The sequence below is a fragment of the Oncorhynchus tshawytscha genome, linkage group LG03 (genome assembly GCF_018296145.1).
Source record: "Oncorhynchus tshawytscha isolate Ot180627B linkage group LG03, Otsh_v2.0, whole genome shotgun sequence".
Lineage (NCBI taxonomy): Eukaryota > Metazoa > Chordata > Actinopteri > Salmoniformes > Salmonidae > Oncorhynchus > Oncorhynchus tshawytscha.
In genome coordinates, this window is record NC_056431.1 from 42,169,853 (window position 1) to 42,191,620 (window position 21,768).

Below are 21,768 nucleotides of genomic sequence, written 5' to 3' on the forward strand. Positions count from 1 at the left end.
AGGGATATTATCAGGACTTGCATGCTGGTTTGAGTTCACTGGACTTGTATACTGGTTTGAGTTATCTGGATTATCTACTGGTTAGAGTTTTCCAGACTTCTACACTGATTTGAGTTATATGGTCTTGTATGCTGGTTTTGGTTATCTGGACTTGTACACTGGTTTTGAGTTATTTGGACTTGTATACTGGTTTGAGTTAGTATCGGGTCATCAAAGGAAGTGCTCCTTGATCCTTGCTCAGTGAATACTGATTCAAATGTGACTCAGTTCATCTTGAATTTGTGTCTGCATTATCTCCTTAGGAAGATCTCTTAACCTGGAAAGGAAGGTGTTAGTCTGTGACCCTTTAGGACCCAACAGTGTCTGTACTTCACAGAACGTCCTGACTCAGGTCCTCAGAGAGCCAGCTATGCCACGGTGCCCTGTGTGACTGTGGAGCTGACTGAAACACAACTCTGTCCTTTTCCCAGCTGACCAAGTGAGAGGGAAATGGAGAGAATAAAACAGGGGTGGAAAAGGCTTTGATGTGTCAATTCAGCAGACAGAAAGAGAGAAGGAGAGAAATATATTTTTTGTATATTATCTACCTCACTTGCTTTGGCAATGTTAACATATGTTTCCCATGCCAATAAAGCCCCTTTGAATTGAATTGAATTGAAATTGAGAGGAGTGATTGAGTGAGTGAGTGATTGAGTGAGTGAGTGAGTGAGTGAGTGAGTGAGTGAGTGAGTGAGTGAGTGAGTGAGTGAGTGAGTGAGTGAGTGAGTGAGTGAGTGAGTGAGTGAGTGAGTGAGTGAGTGAGTGAGTGAGTGAGTGAGTGGAAAAGAGAGAGAGAATTGTACTGTTTGTTCTACAGCTAGCTGTTTGTACACAAACGTGCATACACAGTGGATTTTACACACTGTTTGCTCTTAGTGCACAAAACATTCATCTTTACTGCATGCTGATAAATCTATAACATTGCCATATAAAGAGTATAGAAGTGCATACAGGGCATTGTGTGGAGAATTCACTAAGGCCTCTTGCATTTAACTACCTAATTATTCCAATAACTCATAACCTGTTTTAACATCTTCTGTTGTTTTGGTCCGACGCAGCTCAAACAGCATGGACACACACACACGGACAAACACACACTCACGGACATTCACTGTCTCGTAAAGCTAACAGCCCAGGAGCCATCGGCCCCTTCTTTGCTCTCGGATGAGGAGTTTGTTATGCAGTGTTGCCCCTGAGGACTGAGTTGGATTCACACCTCTGATTTTATGGTTGGTTACGTTGCCCTGGGAGCAGACAGCAATGCCATGGAAAGACAAGTTCATTTATGGTCCAAACTAACCTGCTCTGTCACCAGGGGCCAGGGATACGAGTGGGGCTTGAGACGCTTCCCAAATGGCACCCTAGTCACTTCGTATATAATGAATAAGGTGCAATTTGGGATAATTATTTTCCACTTGCTCTTTTACGAGAGGACTATAGTAGGTTAAATGTGATGTTTTAATTAGGTTAATACATTGTGTGTGCATGAATCAATGCATGATAGAGAGAGACTATAAGGGTGAGAAGAAGTGAGATCACTGATTTACTTATTTTCCGTCAGTGGGAGAAGGTTGAACGTCATCTTGCGCTTTTGTAATCACGAGGAAGTTGGATGAAGCCATTACCTTTGTTTGAATACCAAATGGCATCCTATTCCCTATATTGTGCACTACTTTTGACCAGGACCTAAAGGGCTCTGGTCAACGTAGTGCACTGTATAGGGTGGCCTTATCTGTAGCTTCATACCAAACATTCTATATGGAGAGTATCCCACAGTCATCCAGAGCTATCCAGTTGCTTCTCTTGTCGTCCTGTGATTGCCCCTTTCCTGTCCCTGTCACACACCAGTCTGTCACATCAAAGATGTCTGGCCATAATCTGTAGGACACACTGATAGAGAGGGACTGACTGATAGCGAGTGATAGCGGGGGAGAGAGAGAGAAAGAGAGACAGTGGGCAGACTGAGAATGAGAGCGAGAGAGAGAGGTGTGATGTGATGTGATGCCAGGCCGTGTCGTAGAGGAGCGTAGTCGTAATGAAATTCCCATGGTCTGATTGTTGCCAAAGTGCTGAAAGTCAAGCTGTCATTGATTGGAGCTCCTTAACTAGGTCTGTGATGGTCATGGAATTTTGGATGATGGTTATTGGTCAGCCAAATGACCGCAGTCACTGGAATAACGTATAAAATCATAATAATTAAAAAGTCCGCTCCTGACTGCATGTGCTGCTGCATGGAGGGGGGCGTTGATCTGCCAGGAGAGTGAGAGAGGGATTTGAGGCGATTTGTTTGAATACTGCATCCTGTGACTTGTTACCGGGCAGACTAGAGTCTAATTAGAGTCCAGAGGATGGCATTGCCTATGCAACCAAAAACTTGTTTGCTACAACACCTTGCATGTTTCAGCAAGGAGCAACAAAGTTTCATCACGTTGTAGAGTCCATGTTATAGCAGAAATCGACTCAACCGCACGGATGCCCGGCCATCCCATCTTCAGTCAGCTGTTCGTTCCACACAAAACATTTCTTTTTACTCTTCTAATTACGTTGGTAACCAGTTTATAATAGCAATAAGGCACCTCAGGGGGGTTGTGGCATATGGCAAATATACCACAGCTGAGGGCTGTATCCAAGCACTCCAGGTTTGGTTTGTGCCTAAGAACAGCCCTTAGCTGTGGTATATTGGCCATATACCACACCCCCTCTGGCCTTATTGCTTAACTGTACCAGCCCTAGCCTTAACACGCTGTGAGGCAGTGTTCCTACCAGGACTTCAGGAGTTAAGAGTTGTAATAGCTGCTGTCTCTCTGTTGCTCTGCTGACCTGCTGGCTCAAAGTTGAACTATTATGGACTGGACAGACACCATATAGAATGTCAGCTCACCTGCTAGGTGTCTACAAACGATGCTGATTCAACATGTTGAATCGTTGGGAAATGAACCGAAAATTACGGCTAATGTTCTGTGATCAGAGGTGATAGGACCACTGTTTTTAACCATCTGTTTTGTCCTTTAGACTTCTTTCTGTCTGCACATACAGAAGCGTTTGACCCCTTCTCAGGTTGTTGGATGTTTTTAGCCTGAGAACAAAGGGTCCATTTCTCTGGGTGAATTAGTGGAGTCTGTCTAATGTCCCACAGCCCTGCTAAAATGTGAGATATACACAGGGAATGTATCCGTGTTGCCCAGAAGTATCATTTGCGCTGTGCGTGATTACAGCGGACATCGTGTCTGGCCTGCTACAATCGAGCTACTGCTGTGGGAAATCCAAGCAGTACTGTCTGCACATTAAGCTGTGGCTAACTGGCTAGGTCCAGATCCACACCAATACACCACCTGTTTGAGTGAGAAGACAGAAACCTGAATACTACTCATTAAACCAAACCACCAAATTTCTTTGCTCATAAAATCAAACAAGCGGTTTGCCGTTTTCTCAGGGCAAAGCAGGACTCAAGTCGATTGACCCACCATGAGCGCACAAATATGCTTCATTCAAATCAAAACACAGACAAACTCACAACATAACACTGACAATATGATCATTATTTTTGTACAATCCCCCTCTGGCTGCTGCTTGTCTTGTCTAGTCAGACCCTGCTGGAAGACTGGACTTTATAGGGGATATTTTCTTATTTTTGCTGTGATTTTGATTGACTCTCATGGCTTGTAAGCCCCTCCAAAATCTGTTGGAATAAATCCCTCATTGTATTGTCTCTCAGCAGGACATGTCTGTAAAGCTGCTTTTTACTCCATCCATTCTGCATAGTAATGTTGTTGTATATGTGTCTGAGTCACAATGCCTCCATTGAAATGTGCCATTTGTTTCCATCTCAAATGTCACCATATTCCCTGTATAGTGCACTCATTTTGACGAGGGCCCATAGGGTGCCATTTAGGACGCACACTTTGAATTATTAAGGCAGTCAGACTGGCAAAAAGCCACACAACTGGTCCGGGCATCATCCCATTTCTATTCATTTAAAAACCACCCAATATAAATGAGATGCGACGGGGAATGAGACTGTGGGTTTAATTACAAATGACTGTAACATTGGAAGCCTAATCATAAGTTAGTGATGTCACACTCACACACAGCCCCTAATCTGACAGCTATCACACTCTCACTACCTCTCGTTGCTATGGCTGGGAAATTAACCCGCGCCATTGGGGGATTTCAGCAACAGTTCCAGCTGCACAGAGTTTGGCAACATTGCCTGAATGCGTCCCAAATGGCACCCTATTCCCTATATAGTGCACCACTTTTGATGCACAGTCGCACACACTCTATGTCAGATAGTCTTAGGAAGAGACGGGTCGGAATGTTTTGCTTTCTTTCACTTGTTTTTCACATCAGACACCATAGCGCAACTCACACTACTAGAGACATAATAACTACAGAGTCATTTCTAGTGCTTAATGTTATGTTACCGTCAACAGACCACTCTATTTGGTAATGTGTTGTTACTGTTAAATGCCAGCTTCACCTCTATAAGGCTGTGCTTCAAAAGTGTGCACTATATAGGGGAATAGGGTGCCGTGTGACACACAGACAGTGGCTACGGGATAAGCTTCTGAAAACATCTCAGAGATTAATCTCTCCTAGCCCAACCCACACTCTATCACAGGTGCCACCGGCTTCAAAGAGGATTGCCTTTGACACGGGCTCTGTAACGGAAACTAAATATGTAAATGTTATTATAATACTGCATGTAAAGTGGTGGCTTCAGAGAGCAGAATTCAAAATGAGAACTGAGAGGGCGAGGAAGGGAGGAAGGTAGGGACTCGGTGCAGCTGAAAGAGATCTTCTTAGTTTCTACCCCTCTGATGTGTGGGGGTACAGAGTAGAAGAAGAGGGCTCTGTCTTGGCTCTATTGTAAGCTCTTCAGATTTGGCTGAAATCCAATTTGACACCTCCATGCCTCCTTCATCCAGTGCAGATTCAGGGCTTTCGGGAAAAGAATTCAGCTCAAAGCCTTCTGTATTCTTTGTTACGCTCAAATAATAAGAATTATATTTCAAGTCATCAGAGTTAAGCCATTTACCGTGGATTAGGGAATCAAAGGCTACATTAAGACTGGCCACAGGAATACCATGGTCCAAAGACCCCCCGTTGAACTGCTGGTGGTGATTTCTCCAGACAGTAAAACGGCATTAAGGTGGTTAGCTGTGGAATGGTTCGGCCACAGCACATAGCCAAGGGGCACTCCACTCAACCTTGGAACATGTTGATTGGTGCATTGCCTAGGCAGGCATTAGTACTATTGTGGTTCACAGTCATGTGCCAGGTGCCCAGTATGCACAGGTAGTCTTTGTCACTGCCCTGCTGCCCTACTCAGCATTCCTTTGTGTTACGGTGTCTAGGTGATTGTTCCTTTGTGGCTGGCAGAAGTCCGCTGCCCCCCACGTCCAGAGCAGAAGTAGGCATCATTGACTGCCATTGTTCCATCTCCTGGTTACTATAGATCCCTCTTCATAGGAGAATACTTTATGATTACTGGAGCACATAGTGACTGCAGCAAACAGCTGCGGCCCGTCTCTTAGACTGATGTCATCTCCACAAGTCCCAGATGGACACACTCAGTGGTCCCCAGGTGTTCTGCAGGTTTGCTTATGTTACAGTCATTACTTCAAATCATAAAGTAATGTGTTTTAACCACTGGTGGATGAGGTGATAAACCAGAACAGGCTTAACTGTTTTTTATCAGCATTTATGTTTTGTCTACTCACTTATGGATTTTGTGAGGGGATTCTTTGGGTATGCTTTTATTGTCAAGTTTCCAATTTGCTCATTGATAATGTACATATATGTGGAGTCTCACTGTTCTCTGAAGACTTCTCCACTTATTTCTCTGATGTTGATGGTGCACATTGCGTCCATTTTGTCACCTTTGACCAATGTTCCCTCTAAGCTGTGAGTGTGCGCGGGACTGCGGCAAAATCAGCCCGTGCAGAGAAGCACAAGATTGAACTTCACTCAACTTTCTAAAGTTTTCCCTGTTTGTTAACACTATCAACGTTTGCCTTTACTGTGTGAATTGGGATTGAATCAATGCAATATTAACCACTTTCCATGTAACATCCCGAAAACAAAACAAACTATACAATACTTAGAATTTGTTAGATTTAGATTTAGATTTTGTTGTAGGCATAGCGTATCGGAGTATGATTCTATTGTATTGACAGGCACTACTCAGGCCTGTACACTACACAGACCGGTGCGCCATAACCAATCAGAGCTGCAGTAGGCCTACAGTGCTTTCGTAAAGTATTCGTACCCCTTGATTTTTTCCACATTTTGTTACGTTATAGCCTTATTCAATATTATATATTTTTTATCTCATTAATCTACACACAATACCCCATAATGACAAAGCAAAAACAGGTATTTAGAAAATGTATTAAAAGAAACAATTGAAATATCACATTTCAATAAGTATTCAGATCCTTTACCCAGTACTTTGTTGAAACATCTTTGGCAGCAATTACAGCCTCGAGTCTTGAGTATGATGCTACAAGCTTGGCACACCTGTATTTGGGGAGCTTCTCCTATTCTTCTCTTCAGATCCTCTCAAGTTCTGTCAGGTTGGATGGGGAGCGTCGCTGCACAGGTCTCTCAAGATGTTTGATCGGGTTCAAGGCATGGCTCCGGTTGGGCCACTCAATGACATTCAGAGACTTTGTGTTTAGGGTCATTGTCCTCTGAGGGTGAACCGTCGTCGCAGTCTGAGCTCCTGAGTGGTCTGGAGCAGGATTTCATCAAAGATCTCTCTGTACTTTGCTCCGTTCATCTTTCTCTCGATCCTGACTAGTCTCCCAGTCCCTGCCACTGAAAAACATTCCCACAGCATGATGCTGCCACCACCATGCTTCACGGTAGGGATGGTGCCTGGTTTCCTCCAGATGTGACGCTTGGTATTCAGGCCAAAAAGTTCAATCTTGATTTCTCATGGTCTGAGAGTCCTTTAGGTGCCTTTTGGCAAACTCCAAGCGGTGCCTTTTACTGTGGGGTGTCTTCCATCTGGCCACTCTATCATAAAAGCCTGATTGGTGGAGTGCTGCAGAGATGGTTGTCCTTCTGGAAGATTCTCCCATCTCCACAGAGGAACTCTGGAGCTCTGTCAGAGTGACCCTCGGGTCTTGGTCATCTCCCTGAACAAGGCCCTTCTCCCCCGATTACTCAGTTCGGCCGGGGTGGCCAGTTCTAGAGGAAGAGTATTGGTTGTTCCAAACTTCTTCCATTTAAGAATGATGGAGGCCACTGTGTTCGTGGGGACCATCACTGCTGCAGACATACCCTTCCCCAGATTTGTGCCTCAACACAATCATGTCTCGGAGCTCTACGGACAATTCCTTCGACCTCATGGCTTGGTTTTTGCTTTTACATGCACTGTCAACTGTGGGACCTTATATAGACAGGTGTGTGCCTTTCCAAATCATGTCCAATCAATTGAATTTACCACAGGTGGACTCGAATCAAGTTGTAGAAACATCTCAAGGATGATCAATGGAAACAGGATGCACCTGAACTCAATTTTGAATCTCATAACAAAGGGTCTAAATATTTATGTAAATAAGTTATTTCTGTTTTTTATTTTTAATAAATGTGCAAACATTTCAAAAAAACTTTTGCTTTATCGTTATGGGGCATTGTGTGTAGCTTGATGAGGATTTTATTTAATCCATTTTAGAATAAGACTGTAAAGTAACAACATTTGGGAAAAGGGAAGGTGTCTGAATACTTTTCGAATGCACTGTATATGTAAATAGACCATTGCCATATATTGGTTTGTGCCGCTCACTTTGAACTGGACTTTTTTACAGCATGAGCGGTCGCAATTATTATGCACTTGTTTTTAGATCAAAGCGACAGCTGCATGTACAGAGAGGAATACTATTCACCTTTCGGTGAAATTCGCCTTTTTGAATTCAAAATAGGTGACCTATATGATTCTTATAGAGCCGATGAAAAAAATTTGGGGTGGCTTTGGATCACTACTGACTGTAAGGGAATGAGTGATGCGCGTTTGGAGCAATCTTTCAGCCAATCGATCACGTAACAACAGAATGCAGCAGGTGATTGAAGAGAGAAGAGACAACCAATTTGGTAGTTACAGCATCAGTATGCACTATGAAAAGACAGTAGAGAGTGGAAAGGCAGTTTGCCAGTTACAGCAGCCCGTCCCCAGAACGATAACGAAGAGGTAGGTGAGAAGCCTGACCACGAAGACGGGGGTGAGAAGATGATGAAGTGTACTTCATGAGCTGTAACCGAAAAACAGCTGGCATTTGGAAAGTTTGAGGTGAGGGAGAAAGTGTGGTGGAACAAGTATTGTTACCATTGTTAAGTATCTTGTTAGCTGGATCGAATTCTCCGTAGGCTAGCCACAGAAATGTTGAGCAACATTAGCCTATTTAAAAATATTTAAAAAATTACCCCATTTTCGTGGTATTCAATTGGTCTTGTCCCAACACTGCAACTCCCGTACAGACTCGGCGGGAAGGCGAAGGTCGAGAGCCGTGCATTCCCCCGAAACACAACTCAGCCAAGCCGCACTGCTTCTTAACACAACGCCCGCTTAACCCGGCAGCCAACCGCACCAATGTGTCGGAGGAAACACCATACAACCTTTCGACCTACAGTATGTGGTTAATTTTCAGAAAGATAGAATTGGGTGAAAATGAGGTTTTAAACAAGTTGATGCCTCTATAGAGGTGAAAGGAACACCACACAATACAGTGAATAAAAAGGGGTATGCCAGGTGTATTCTCTGCCTGAAATAGATCAATTATGCCAACAAATGGTATCATGCTCTGCTGCTGGCACACTGTAGAACAGATGTCCACAGACAGAAAGTGTACAATGTAATAATGTGCAGTGTAGCCCATAGATATTGCTTTAGTTGTGTTGAACTTGACAGTAACACTTGTGTGTGAGTGAGGGGGTTATTACATTTTTTACTCAGTGAACGTTATTTTTGCACACATGTAGCCTTGTGCACTTGATCAATGTCTATAGTGGCCACTATAATAGAGCAAAAATAGAATGCCTGTTTGTTTCATTCTATTTCTACTTTAAGATGGGTTTTTTCCCAAGTGCAATATTTAGATGCGTGTGTGGTCACAAGCATTCTATTATAAAGGCTGTCATGGCTAACTGCAATATTAGTGTATTATTTTTTCTTAAGACATGAGTGCCATTTGCAGTAAAGTCCAGGCAACAAATAACATTGGGTTGCTTTCTTTACATTTTTTTAAGCCGTGAGTTAGGTTCACATTAACCACTTTTTATTTTACACACAGAGATTGATCATGTAGATCATATTCTTTGTTGTTTAATTAGGTTAAAAAAAAAAATGTTTCTCCCTAGCAGGGATTCTTTTTGCATGTTTCAGTGCAACAAAAAAAGTTGTACCTTTTTGCGCCCTCACCAGTTTGCATCCCTGCATGTAGCCACATGTGCACATTTGTTCATGTTATTTGCTAGTTAGTGAGTTATTAGCCCAGTTATATATAATTTGTAGTCAGCAATGTGGGAGTGATTGCTTCCTACAAGAGCACAAAATGTGTAAATGTCTAGCCATCTTTGAAAAGCAGGTCAGGTAAAGAGCTTTTTTTATGTCTTAAAGGGCCAGTGTTGTATTTTGAGACAGGCTTGAATAAAGTAAGTAGCCAATAGGCAGAGGGTAGCATAATTTGTCTTGTTCTCTGTAATAAATGGTATGGGAATAAGGATTAATTGTATTTTGTAAAGTGGTTTCTTGCATCAAACAACACAACAAAATGTTCAGTCACCTCCTTATCTGACAGACAAGTGGATAATCAGGTTCATTTGAAGCCCTGCATGTTTTTTTGAAAGTCTCATGGAATGTAGGCCTACATTGAACACAGATTGGCTGCTACTGTAGGCTGAATGATAGAACCGCTATTTCCATGTTGATCAAATGGTCACAGTAGCCTACTTGGCCACTGTTAAAACTGTAAATGAAAGCGGGTATAGCCCCAGTGCTCACAGTAAACACTCGGCGGAAGTTGCACAGCCATTTTACAAGTTTCAAGTTTCAGCTTAGCAGACCTGAAATTTGCTCAGTGCCGAAACATATTCGAGGGAACATTGCCTCTGACCATATCTGGACATTGACTGGCTCAGTTTGGAGACTGAGGTGCACCCTTTTCCCTACACAGTGCACTATATTTGGGTGCCATTGGGGACGTAGCCTGAAAGACAACACTTTGAAAGGTCACATTGACGTGAGCCGAATTGTCCTTTTTCACAAAGTTGCCAATGGGTGAAGAAGGTTAGAGCCAGAGCAAAGATAAAGACCTCTTCTTCAGGGATCGATCGGATCCAATTTTGAGCAGCCAATTAGCATTCAACTCAGTGGTGCTTATTGATTTATATAAACCTGTGGAGAGACAACCAAGCACAGTATGCTACCAGCCTCCAGTGAGCCATCTGACAGAGTTTGACTGACAGGTCCCAACATTGCTTTGCTTTGTGGATTCGCTCCTTGTGGGACTTTATTAGCATCCTTTTTTAATTTCATCCATCACACAATTCAGAGTTCAATTGTATTCTGCCATGTAACTTCATTGAATGAACTAGAACATGACTGTACTACATATCAGGAATATGTGGAATCTATACTTTTTTTTCATGGTCTGGATCCTGGTGATCCTCAAAAGAAATTCTGTGATTGTTAGGGTATGTGTAGCTATTAAGCCCACTTTCATCTTTGAATTCAAATAGAAAATAAAACAATTCTGCTCTTTAATATGTCAATCAATTAATCTGGTTGTCATGTCCATAGCAGTTTTTATTCTAATCCAATCAGATGTTTTATTATTAAGTTATTTACAGTTATGTGTAAATTCCCACAAGTGGCATTGTCATATTGTTGTCCTTCATTCATCCAGGTGATTCTGTTTGTTGGTCCACCACCTGTACCTTTGTAATAGAACAGTAGAAAGGGAGATTTGAAACAGTCTTCAGATAGGCTTTAGGAAGTTTAACTGATGAACAAGAATATCAGTATAGCAAATGTGAATCCGGTTTCAGATATTTCATTGAAACTTGTGTGTGTGTTATGGTCTTTGTGCATGGCTTCTTATCCACAGAGGTCAGTTTTTTTATAACCAAGTAATAACACACCTGCTTTAACTATTCACGTCTTGATTGAAGTCTATGATTAGTTGAATCAGGTGTGTACTGGTTGGCAAGAACAAAAGCCTAAATCCACATTGGTCTTTGTGGATAATATTGGACACCCCCCTGTTTTGAGTGCTACTTTCATGATGAATAGTAATTATCAGTTTATTTTACTAAATTTAGGTGAAGATTAATATAATCACATTTTATATAAATGTCAGTATGTACGTTTTTAAAATTAGGTGGGCTTATTTGGAACACCTATGGGCTTTCCGTACCAATTATGCTCAGTCCAGACTTTTCACGTATTTTATCAAATATTTATTTAAGAATTTAAGTAAAGTCATAAAACCTCATGTGAGAGATGAGTCTTTCATTTTATCTTAACTTTTCAAACAGAAATTAGGACAGTATATGTTAGAAATGTCTAGACTTAAATTTCGGTGGGCTTAATAGGTATACTTAAGTTAATTATTTCTAATAACATTGATATTGAGTCCTTCCATACATGTAGTTTGCCTGTATTGCTTGGCCAGCATTCTGGGGGATGTAGGCAGTGTAATGCAGGGCTCCAGTGAAGTTTGTGTGCTCTGGTCTGCTTTAAAGCTCTTCTGCATTCTGCTATGTGCTCTGCAGTGTCTGCAGTGTCTTCTGCCTGCACCACACTAACAGGTCAGATCTAAGTCTCTGTGCCCGCGAGGGGAGCAACTTACTCCTCATATACTCTGTCATGTCTTACAGTGGGATAAATAAACGTGTTTGTGTTTGGTAACAAAATAACAGGGGGGAAAAACAGATTTATGCAGGCTGTTACATCCTCATTAGTTTATTTAATTTCTTCATAACAATGAGATTGCTCGCCATGCAGCCAGCGACAACCAGCGAGGTATGGAGCGCAATCTGTTTACTTGGTTACGTGCCACAATCTGTGCATAAGTGACTTTGATTTCCATTTTGCACTTAGTCAATTCCAGCTCAGGGCATTTTGACATGGCGGGTCAGAGAGGGATTTGAGTTGGGAGATGCCAAGAGGCTTCTGGAGGCATTAAGCCTATACTAGAGCCTACTAACTAACACTGGGTGTGTGTCCCAATAGGCACCTTATTCCTCCTATACACAGTTGAAGTCTGAAGTTTACATAACTTAGGTTGGAGTCATTAAAACTTGTTTTTCAATCACTCCACAAATTTCTTGTTAACAAACTATAGGTTTGGCAAGTCGGTTAGGGCATCTACTTTGTGCATGACAGCTTCTGATAGGCTAATTGACGTCATTTGAGTCAATTGGAGGTGTACCTGTGGATGTATTTTAAGGCCTACCTTCAAACTCAGTGCCTCTTTGCATGACATCATGGGAAAATCAAAAGAAATCATCCAAGACCTCCACAAGTCTGGTTCATCTTTGGGAGCAATTTCCAAACGCCTGAAGGTACCACGTTCATCTGTACAAACAATAGTACGTAAGTATAAACACCATGGGACCACGCAGCAGTCATACCGCTCTGAAAGGTGACACGTTCTGTCTCCTAGAGATGAACGTACTTTGGTGTGAAAAGTGCAAATCAATCCCAGAACAACAGCAAAGGACCTTGTGACATAACATAACTTAAAAGGCCACACAGCAAGGAAGAAGCCACTGCTCCAAAACTGCCATACAAGAGCCAGACTACGGTTTGCAACTGCACCTGGGAACAAAGATCGTACTTTTTGGAGAAATGTCCTCTGGTCTGATGAAAAAATAGAACTGTTTGGCCATAATGACCATCGTTATGTTTGGAGGAAAAGGGGGAGGCTTGCAAGCCGAAGAACACCATCCCAACTGTGAAGCATGGGGGTGGCAGCATCATGTTGTGGGGGCGCTTTGCTACAGGAGGAACTGATGCACTTCACAAAATAGATGGCATCATGAGGGAGAAACATTATGCTGATATATTGAAGCAACATCTCAAGACATCAGTCAGGAAGTTCAAGCTTGGTCGCAAATGGGTTTTCCAAATGGACAATGACCCCAAGCATACTTCCAAAGTTGTGGCAAAATGGCTTAAGGACAACAAAGTCACGGTATTGGAGTGGCCATCACAAAGCGCTGACCTCAATCCCATAGAAAATGTGTGGGCAGGACTGAAAAGGGGTGTATGAGCAAGGAGGCCTACAAACCTGGCTCAGTTACACCAGCTCTGTCAGGAGGAATGGGCCAAAATTCACCCAACTTATTGTGGGAAGCATGTGGAAGGCTACCCAAAACGTTTAACAATTTAAAGGCAATGCTACCAAATACTAATTGAGTGTATGTAAACTGCTGACCCACTGGGAATGTGATGAAAAAAATTAAATCTTAAATAAATCATTCTCTCTACTATTATTCTGACATGTCACATTCTTAAAAGAAAAGCGGAATTTTTACTTGGATTAAATGTCAGGAATTGTGAAAAACTGAGTTTGTATGTATTTGGTTAAAGTGTATGTAAACTTCCGACTTCAAATGTACACTAGTACACTACTTTTAACAAAACCCCTATGGCCATGTGGCACCCTGTTCCCTACTTTTGAGAATAGGATTGCCATTTGGGATGTACACAAGTACTGGGGAGTGGTGCACCGGTGCAAGCGAAGCGATGTCCACAGAGCTCGCAACTCAGCTGACCCCCCCCCTACTCCGACACATGAGACAAAGAACAGAGGGATTCAAAGGGCAAAGCTGCACAAAAAATAACCGATTTTCATCAGAAAGGAACCTGTCACATCTGTGGAGCTTCAAAGCTGCTCCCAACATATTCATACACAATATCACATCAACCAGGAATGATCTGCTGCTGGAATAAGAAGAGGAGAGAGAGAGACTGACTATTGGCACACTGTATAATATGTTGGGGCTTGAAAGAACAAATAAAGAAACATGACTTTACAGCATTACATTTTGTGTATTTTTCTTCTCTTACGTTAGAGAGGATTGGCCATTTTTGTGTAGTGGGAAATGGTGCAGCCTTCGAGGAGCTCTGTCACAGGCGAAAATGTAAGAGCATCTAATGGCACAGACGGCCCTAGTACCACTCTGAAACAAGTTACACTGCCTCCTTGGTTTTAGCACTAACAGACTGCTGTGAATATCTGTGTTGCAGCTTTGTATAAAGGGATACCAATTCCAATGGGTCTACTGAGAGCACGAAAGGGGTGGAGGGAGAGAGGTAGAGAAGGGAGAGATGGGATGGTAATCTCACTGCAGTCCACGAATGTCAGCATGGGGCTTGAATGATGCGCTAGAGCTGGATCGCCGCGCAGACTTTCAACTTAACTTCTCTCTCCCTCCCTCCATCTCTTCTACTGTCCCCCTCCTTTCTGCCATCTCTCACTCCTCTCTTCCTTACATCATTCACTCTGCGGTTCACACGACCCTCTTCCTCCTCTCTCCCGGTGCCCTGGTTTTGGCTCTTTCTTTTCTCTATCCCTCTTTCACTTTCTCTCTCCCTCCTCTCCCTTTCCTCTCCCTCTCTGTATATACTGTATATCTCTCTCTCACTCTCTTTCTCCATCTCCCCCTCTCACCCTCCTCTCTCTCTGTGTGACAGCAGTACAGGGAGGATCATTGATTAATTCCTCTGTGAGTCCGGCTGCCTAGTGCAAACTGTAATCAGCCAGGAGAGCAGCTCTCATCACATTCCCGCCTTTCATTTTTTCTTTGGTTTATTCACCCACTTTTTCTCCTCCGCTTGCTAAAAATCTGTGTGAGGGGTGGGTAGAGGGAACATTCTCATAAAGCACCTGTATTAATTTTGCACGTAGCGCTGCTAATGCTGTGGATGTTGTGAGGTAGGGAGAGGGAGAGAGAGCAGTGCCTGTGGACTGCCAAGCCCAGTCACCAGTTGAATGCGGCCAGTGTGCCTGTACATGGATGGGAGCGCTGGGGCAGAAGATTCACTTGGGTACCCTGATGAGCATCCAGCCCACTGGGGAGAATAATTCTCTGGAGCTTTTCCACAAAGGGCCTCCGCCCTGCCTGCCTTTCAGCCTGCCTGCTCCATGCCGGGAGTGTTTTTAAATACCTGCTGCTGTCCTGCCCAGCTCTCTGGCTCTGCTGCCGCTGACCGACTGTAAGTAGCTACTTCAGCCTCTAGTGTGGTAATACCGGTGGGGGCCCACTGCCCAGCACTAACAGGTTGACACTGTTGGGAGCATTGAGCTCAAGTGCAACAAACGGTTTAACATTCTGGCTGCATTGTGTGAAGTGATTTCTCAAAGTGCATGCTGAATTAACGTTATGCTATCCCAGACTTGAGCTCTCATTTATTCTCATTTTAGAGCTGAAGTAAAATTCACATCATCAGGCTTGTGAAAAGTGAAACATAAAAGTGGCTGATCATTGAGTTTTATTTTTGCCTATTAAAGTTCTATTGATTCCTATTAAAGTTATATTGATGCCTATTAAAGTTCTGTTGACGCGCGCTGCCTTCCCTGCGGGTTCCTAATTAGGAGAACATTCCTCCAAGTAAGTTGGAGAAGAGAGTCGCATACTGTCCTGTCTGTCCTCCCAGCTCAGCTGAGGCAGATGGAGTAGAGAGAGAGAGGAGGGCTTTGATTTTTCCTGTTAAAGGGACAATCTAGAATTGGTACATCCATTTAGCTATTTAGCAAAAGAAAAGTGGTGTCTTTTCCGCATTGTTGTTGTTCCTTTAAACATGACAGCCAGGTCTCCATGGTGATTTCATTGTTGCCAGGAACACCGAAGACCTTGTTTAACGTTGTCTGTCTTTGTCTGCATGTTGCTAGAGGATGCCGGCTCAGACGGTAGGTAGAGTTTGAGATTGAATTTTATATAACAAACTGCTAGTGTTTATTATCACTTCTCATTCTGATCCAATGACAGGAATTGTTTGCAGTCATTCTTCCTTCATGGCTGTTTCTTTTCCTGTGGCTGCATGTTCTGTGAGTTCTCTCTGTAATGCTGCTGTAGCCTACTGTATGTTTTCATGCAGTAATCCCTGTAGTAAGGCTGGCTTTAGTGAGTAAATGTGTCTGTTGGCTCTGTGTTGTGTTCCTGACATCCATATTAATTTTCTGAGTCCCAAGTGGCACCATATTCCCTATAAAGTGAACTACTTTTCACCAGATGCACTATGGGCCCTGGTCTAAAGTATTGCACAATAAAGGGAATAGCGAGGCATTTGGAACGCGAGGCATTTGGATATTGCTCACCACCTGTCGGCTGTACTGTACCTGGCTGCCCAGTGCCCACACCACCTCCAGGGAACTGCCAATGCCAGGGTCCACTGCTCTGGCCAAACTCCCGTTCACTTTCCTCTGCCTGAAATCCTGCCATCGTCACCCTGGATCTGTGTCCCCTCTTCTTCTCTCTACTCCTCTTTTCTCTCTCTCAGCGTATTCCAGACAAACCCTGGATTAGAATTTATGACTTATTGACATGATTTCCCCTGTGACATGTTTGTCATCATTGGTTTTAGCTGGTAATCATTGTCTGTTCAGAGTAATCTGATCATGTGCATTCACCAAATAAAGGCTGAACTGCGAATCACGTCATAATTTTCGTGAAAAACACATGATCTCATAGTTTTCTCTCTCTCTCTCTCTGTAGCCACCAGTTCCACCAAGCTGGAAGACCTGAGCTATCTTGATGAACAGCGTAATACTCCCCTGCGGACGTCCATTCGGCTGCCCTGGCATAACACAGGTGGGAGGGCACCACAAGACTCCAAAGGTACTGTTAAACAGCATGTACACCTAGATTATGTCCTAAATGGTACCCCATTCCCTATATAGTTCACTTCTTTTGATCAGGGCCCTTTGTAGTACACTATATAATAGGGTGCCATTTGGATCACAGCCATACAATAACTAGCTATTCTCCGGGATAGAACAAGGGCCAGCACAGTGCACACCAGAATTATAAACAAAACATAGGGAAAATGTAAACCTATTCCATAGAACACAGAGCAGCATATGCTACATGGCCAAAGTATGTTTATTAATATGGAGTTGGTCCCCCCTTTGCTGCTGCTACTATTTAACCCTCTTTTAAAACCCTCTCAGTTTTCTCTGCCGCTGTCAGTATAAAGTTGTTAGACTTATGTAAAATGTCCCTCTGGACAGACATTTTTGCAACAGTCCACATTTATGAGCATTATGTGTTTGGCTTTCATTAGACACTGTAAGCAGTCTAATAGAAGCATTCATGTTTGTTAAATTGCAAACCTTTGCCATCCACCTCCATGATTTCCATTTAAATGCAGTTGAGCAGCTTCTCCAACTAAACTGCTATTCCCAGAGCTCAGTAGACGGAGGGGACTGGTGGTTGTCGGATAGTACGGCTAGTACTGATTTGTCTCTCTTATGCAGTCAAGGTGTGTGGGAGAGAGAAATAATCAGTGCTGAAGCTAGCTGCCCTGTTGAAGATTACTTACAAATGGTCCAAGCCAATGAAGCTAGCTGGTCATAGCTCAGACTAAGAGATGGAGAGAAAGAAAGAAAGACAGAGAGAGAGAGCGAGAGAGAGAGGAAAAATACAGAGAGAGGGGGGAGAGATAGAGAGGGCAATGATGAAGAGAGAGAGAGAGAGAGCTACAGAGGAAAAATAGCCCATTCTTTCTCTAGCTGTGCGGTGGACACTGACTGCAGTCCAGGCATCTCCTCTCCTCCCCCTCAACAGCCCTGAGAAGAGTGTTTGGCCTGCAGCAGGTGTTTATTGCCTGGTTGACAGTCAGCACTTACCACACTGCAACCGCCGTAGACAGACAGATGGACAGACGGACAGTGATTTTTTTGTTACGATCAACTGATATTAATGTTCCTCAAATGGTTTGTGAACGAATGGTGTGACAATGAGACACACAAAGACGGTTCAGATGATTACAGGAGAAAAATATGTTGTTTTCAATCTGATTATCCTGGATGATACTCCGGCAAAATGACGCAATATGATACAATGTTTAACATTTCTGTGGATTGCAAACCTGACACATACACGCGCCACGGCAAGATCAAACGTGCACATCCAGATGAGAGATAAATTAGAATGCGGAGGCCAAGTTTTCAGAGAAAACAGATGAAAGATGTGTAAGGTAAACAGTACAGGTGTAAACGGTGTTTCAGATGGAGACGTTCCCTAATCAGTGACTGAATTGGTTTCGAGGCTTGGCTTCACGCCAGCTAGGGAATAAATGTCTGTCTATTTATTCACTCTTACGCCTAGCTAAATGTATGATTCATTATATATGCCCTCTTTTCTTATGAACTTTCAGTTGGTAAATGTTTGTCTTTTATTTGGTTTCTTTTAGCACGCTTCGCTCCCTACAAGACGGTGGACATCATGCTCAAGCCACTGCTGTTCGAGGTGCCCAGCATCACCACAGACTCTGTGTTTGTGGGCCGCGATTGGCTCTTCCAGCAGCTGGAGGATGTTCTGAAGGGCGACGGTTGCGAGGAGAGCCGCGGCGCCGTGGTTGTGGGCAATGTGGGCTTCGGCAAGACGGCCATCATCTCCCGCCTGGTGGCACTCAGCTGTCACGGCGGCCGCATGCGGCAGATCGCCTCTAACAGTCCCAGCTCATCGCCCAAAAGTAAGAAATAACCCGTAGTTACGTTTCAAATGGTACCCTATTCCCTATTTAGTGCACTCCTTTTGACCAGGGCCCAGGACACATCCACAGTCACGCACTGCCTGGACCAAACAAATGTGACCTAATCCTCCTCATCATCATCATTCATGTTGGGTGCTCTCGTGTAAATAGACATGTCAGGGACTTACAGAAAGGAGATTAGACTGCGGGCTGAAATAATGTGTGGTTAAATCCATCAACATGTACAGTAGTGACATGAAATGTCCAGGAACTATGTAGCCCAACACGTCAATCATACAGGTTCTGACAGGAAGTGATACAGAGAGGTATAAAGTTTTCACTTGGCAGAAAAAAATATGTACTCTATCGTTCAAAAGTTTCGGGTCACTTTGAAATGTCCTTGTTTTTGAAAGAAAAGCTATTTTTTTGCCCTTTAAAATAACATCAAATTGTTCAGAAATACAGTGTAGACATTGTTAATGTTGTAAATGACTATTGTAGCTGGAAAAGGCAGATATTTTATGGAATATCTACATAGGCGTACAGAGGTCCATTATCAGCAACCATCACTCCTGTGTTCCAATGGCATGTTGTGTTAGCTAATCCAAGTTTTTAATTTTAAAAGGCTAATTGATCATTAGAAAACCTTTTTGTAATTATGTTAGCACAGCTGAAAACTGTTATCCTGATTAAAGAAGAAATAAAACTGGCCTTCTTTAGACTAGTTGAGTATCTGGAGCATCAGCATTTGTGGGTTTGATTGCAGGCTCAAAATGGCCAGAAACAAATACATTCTTCTGAAACTAGTCAGTCTATTCTTGTTCTGTGAAATGAAGGTTATTCCATGTGAGAAATTACCAAGAAACTGAAGATCTCGTACAACGCTGTGTACTACTCCCTTCACAGAACAGCGCAAACATTTTCTAATAGAAAGAGGAGTGGGAGGCCCCGGTGCACAACTCAGCAAGAAGACAAGTACATTAGAGTGTCTAGTTTGAGAAACAGACGCCTCACAAGTCCTCAATTGGCAGCTTCATTAAATAGTACCTGCAAAACACCGGTCTCAATGTCAACCGTGAAGAGGCGACTCTGGGATGCTGGCCTTCAAGGCAGAGTGGCAAAGAAAAAAGCCATATTAAAGACTGGCCAATAAAAATAAAATATTAAGATGTGCAAAAGAACACAGGCACTGGACAAAGGAACTCTTCCTTAGAAGGCCAACATCCCGGAGTCGCATCTTCATTGTTGACATTGAGACTGGTGTTTTGCGGGTACTATTTAATGAAGCTGTCCAGCTACAATTGTCATTTACAACATTAACGTTGTCTACACTGTATTTCTGATCAATTTTATGTTATTTTAATGTACAAAAAAGGTGCTTTTCTTTTAAAAACAAGGACATTTCTAAGTGACCCCAAACTTTTGAACGGTAGTGTAATTGTAATGCTACAGACTACTGTATGTTTCTGAATACAGAAGGGCACAGCCTTGGTTGCATTGATGTCATTTCTATACTTTCTCGAGTTGGTAAATGCTGAATACTATATGCTATGCATAAGTCTTCCACACAATCTCACAAGGTTATTCTGTACGAATGAAAATATATTTTCATTGTGAGAGTAAGAACTGGTTTGTCAAACAATGAAAAGTTATCAGCTAAGTCCCAAACAGCAGCCAATTCCCTATATAGTGTGCTGCTTTTGACGAGTAAAAAGTAGTGCACCATTGGAATAGGGTGCCATTTAGGATGCAGCCATGGTTGCACCTGAATAGTCTTTACAGTGAGTCTTCCTGTTGATGGACGACCCTGCTTCCCTCCCGCTCTTCCTTTTAGATGGTGGAGACCCCCAGAGCACCGACCTCCCCCTCAGCCAGCCCCCTCAGCCCACCCCTCCACCCAGCGCCACCAACACCATGCGGAACAACAGCTGTCCCGGCACCCCTGAGGTCCAGAGACGCAAGGAGGAGGCCGTCAAACGCCTGGCCACCAAGGTACTGGAGGCTCACATTGCCAGATCACAGTTCATAGCCCAACCCAACAATTGGGAATGTTGTTGCTGTGACTTTCTTTGTCCCAGATCACCTATAGAGCTCTGGTCAAAAGTAGCACTATATAGGGAATATGGTGCAATTTGGGACATACCCTTTGAGATTATAAAATGACTTCTGGTCTCTTTTTTAAGTTGTTCTTCTGTAAGTTTGCATGGAAATGTATTTATTACACATGATGGCTTTGGGGCATTGTGTCATTTTACCAGTCAGGTTCAAAGTAGACATTTTGTTACTGTGAAGTGCATCTTGGTGCTCAGAATAGCAAGAAGTCAACGAGAGTGTCTATACCTTAACACTAGAACCGCTAAAGCAGTCATTTTGACTGCTCATGAATATTATTTATTTATTATTTTTTAAGTCATGTCCGTCCCCCCTGTCCTTGTCTTTTCCTAAATAAGTCTATATAACACAGTCAGTGTTAGAATCTTAATATCACAAACATGACTGTTTTATGGTTTTCCCCCGTTGCCCTCCTTCTCCCAAGAGTAAGGCCAGCTCCGCTCCACTCCTTCTTCCGATAGTTGAAAGTGCCCAGAGCTGATAATCACCCCAATAATTGCTTTGAATCGGAACCTAAACTATACTGAAACTAATTTCACACATATAACAAAAGATTAAATAAATTAAGTAAAGTATGATGGGGAGAAAGAGGGAGAATGGGTGAGATGATGAGCGAGGGGAAGCGAACGATGCATAATTATATAATCAACTATTTTAAATTAAGATCAGGGTGGCCCATTCTATTGTATTGATCCATGCTAATTATAATCTTAAAATGGTACAGTGCTTCAGAAAGTATTCACACCCCTTGACTTTTACAAGAACCCATAATGTCAAATAGGAATGATGTTTTTCACATTTTTACAAATTAATTAAAAATAAAAAGCTGAATTATCTTCAGTCAAAATGTATTCAAGCCCTTTGTCATGGAAAGCCTATGGCCATTCCAATACCTTGACTTTGCTGTC

The 21,768-nt window shown here is 42.8% G+C and overlaps 1 protein-coding gene across 4 annotated transcripts in view; it reads left to right on the forward strand.

Moving 5' to 3' along the window:
• LOC112235851 (protein TANC1) overlaps positions 1–21,768 on the forward strand; it is a 266,252-nt gene that overhangs the window by 169,632 nt on the left and 74,852 nt on the right. For all 4 annotated transcript variants that reach the window (XM_042316348.1, XM_024404398.2, XM_024404414.2 and 1 more), the window contains 3 exons: positions 16,768–16,890; positions 18,467–18,748; positions 20,583–20,740. In XM_042316348.1, the coding sequence (XP_042172282.1) occupies positions 16,768–16,890; positions 18,467–18,748; positions 20,583–20,740 (563 nt within the window). The remainder of the gene's footprint in view (positions 1–16,767; positions 16,891–18,466; positions 18,749–20,582; positions 20,741–21,768) is intronic.